At 41.1% G+C, this 2575-nt stretch overlaps 1 protein-coding gene across 1 annotated transcript in view; it reads right to left on the bottom strand.

Annotated features, from left to right (window-relative positions):
* HEPH (hephaestin) overlaps positions 1-2575 on the bottom strand; it is a 20581-nt gene that overhangs the window by 16794 nt on the left and 1212 nt on the right. The window contains exons 2-3 of the mRNA XM_010023312.1: positions 1280-1524; positions 310-522 (exon numbers count right to left, since the gene is read on the bottom strand). Coding sequence (XP_010021614.1) covers positions 310-522; positions 1280-1524 — 458 coding nt within the window. The remainder of the gene's footprint in view (positions 1-309; positions 523-1279; positions 1525-2575) is intronic.

Raw genomic sequence — 2575 nt, 5'->3', positions numbered from 1 at the left:
CCTGCTGAAATCAAACAGTCCCCAATTTTTAACACAAACTAGGTCATGGACAGGATTGCTGCTTTTTAATAAGGATTCAAACAGCTCTTAGGTCAAGAGGCCTACAAATTCACCTGCACAGCCATTAAGGGATAAAGACAACATAATGACTAGCACACAGGCACTGTCTTCTCCACTCATGCTGCTTTTTCCTCTGAAGCTGGAGCTACCCACCAAAGTATCTTTTCATCTCACTCTTGTTCAAATCACAACAAAAATCTTTATAGCATGAAGCTGCAGCCCTCAGCTGCTTACTCGCGGAGTTTTTACCTTTTTTGCATGTAAGTAATGGCCCAATTAATCCAGATGCAATGTCCTTCGGTGCATCAATATGGGAGTGGTAGATCCATGTCAAGCAGTTTGGGTCATCAGCAGTTGGGCTGTGATCCTCAGGGACAGTCCAAGTATAGGTGTAATTCCCTCCTGGGAAGACAGCATCATCCTTCTTCTGATCCTGGGGGGACATATCGGGATACAGGGATCCTAGAACAATTGAGCAACCACAACATCCATTCAAGAAGAGCAGAGGTGCCCGCATATAGAATCATAGAATAGTTAGGGTTGGAAAGGACCTTAAGATCATCTAGTTCCAACCCCCCTGCTGAGCTGCTCTCACTCAGAGTTGCACACAGATACTTGGGTAGCAGATTTCAAAGTGACACTCACCATACCAAGGCTGAAATAGTATTTAATCATTTCACTGTTCTCTAAGAGAGACTGAGTCGCAAAGCCATTGTAAGGCAACTTGCCCAGCAAACAGGACAGCACAGACTCAGAAAGATGATTTCCATTCTGCCTATTGCTACTTTGCCTTCAACTCTGCAACATGCCCAGTCAGCCTTTCTACAATCTCTAGGGTTGCTTCAAATAGCAGTGCTTTGGTCTCATACTTCACCATTCTTGTAAGCCACCTGACACTCACACTCATGATTTTTCTTTTACAGCACTTCAGATAATGAACACAGCTCTTTTCCTTCTTTACCACTCTCCTATTAGCAAGCTTTGGAAGTTCTAAAATCAAGAAATACATGCTGGATACTGTAATACCTGGGTAAGGAAATTTCTCCTAGACCCATGAACCTGCTAAACCAGCATTTGGTCATCTCACCAAACTATTGCTTCCCAGCAATATAGCTTTGGGCTAATCAACTCTGTGGCTTTACAGACATCTCTCCTCAATGCACACTCCTAAGCTCTCAGTGAGAAAAACCTGTCTCCCTTATGGCAGTGGCTAATTTACCTTCAGAGTCCTTTTCGTAGAAAACACCATGAGGATGGATCGTATATGGTCGATTAGCAAAATTTTTTAGGTGTACTTTAATGGTATCCCCCACTTCTGCTCGGATGATGGGCCCAAGGAACCCCAGCCAGCCAGGTTTGGGAATCTCAGTGGTGTAAGTGGAGTCTGTGTGCTGCTTATAGACAGATTTCTTGTACGTGCTTCCCACCCTGTCGTTTCCAGGCTGGAGAAATTTTGAGGCCTTGCTGTTAAATTCAGAAAAGGGAAAAGCACCATGAGTCATGTATTATATAAAACAGCTGGTCAATAGCACAGTGGAGTGACAATGACACACAGCCTTCCCAGGTAAGCCTGAAAGCTTCGGTATTACAGAAGACCACCTGTACCTGTTGCATTTGCAACTAAATCACTTGAAGGTGGGAGAAATCTCCTGAGCTCGCTGACCAAAACTTAGTCTAAAAAGATTATTTTCTACTTAACAGATTCCTAATTACTTGTTTTGACAGACAAGTCAGGCAGGTATGTACCCAACACGTAAGCAGCTTCCTGAGTTAAAGCCTCATACAGGTACTAAAGTTCAACTCATGAGCACATTTGCACTTTATGGCTAATTCTTAGTAGATAAGAGATGAATCATGGTCCAGGTATTAGTGGGAGAGCTAAATGAGAGCTGAGGTTACTCCCCTCATTTCCCACGTAGTATCAGTCACCCTGGCGTAATATAAGTAGCCCTGAAATACAGGCAAGCTAATGTTTCTCTCTTGAAGATGAACAGTTAAGACTAAAACATGAATTGACCTTGTCATTGAAAAATGACATTGAAAATGTCACTGAAAAATTGTGAAGGGCTGGGCTTTAATTGTACAATCTATATTTCATCCCTTTGTAGTCGTCCCTGCAGCCACTAGCAAAGAGTATACAGATAATTTATACTTTGTTTTACAGTCCATTTCTTTCCAACAAAACAACTCTTCAAGCATTAATATTGATATCATATCAATATCACTTGCTTGTTTTCTACAATCATTGTATAAATAATTCCCATTAGATAATTGTTTGCAGTGACAGAACAGTTTTTAAATTGCTAAGTTTAATGGCCTTGAATTTCATTCTCTTCTCTTCTCTTCATGTATTACGAAAGAAAGCAAACAAAACCCACTACACTCATTATCAGTGCAGGAGTTAGTGATGACATCATTATTAATTGTGAATTAACCCTGTGAACTATTTTCAGTCTATTCAGTGTCTCCAGAGACACTTTTCCATACTAAACAGACCTTGATATTTTTCTGTGAA

Source organism: Nestor notabilis, unplaced genomic scaffold (genome assembly GCF_000696875.1).
Source record: "Nestor notabilis isolate BGI_N333 unplaced genomic scaffold, ASM69687v1 scaffold18341, whole genome shotgun sequence".
NCBI classification, from domain to species: domain Eukaryota; kingdom Metazoa; phylum Chordata; class Aves; order Psittaciformes; family Psittacidae; genus Nestor; species Nestor notabilis.
Note: the sequence above shows the minus strand (reverse complement) of the source record. Positions and strands in the feature narration are given on the sequence as shown.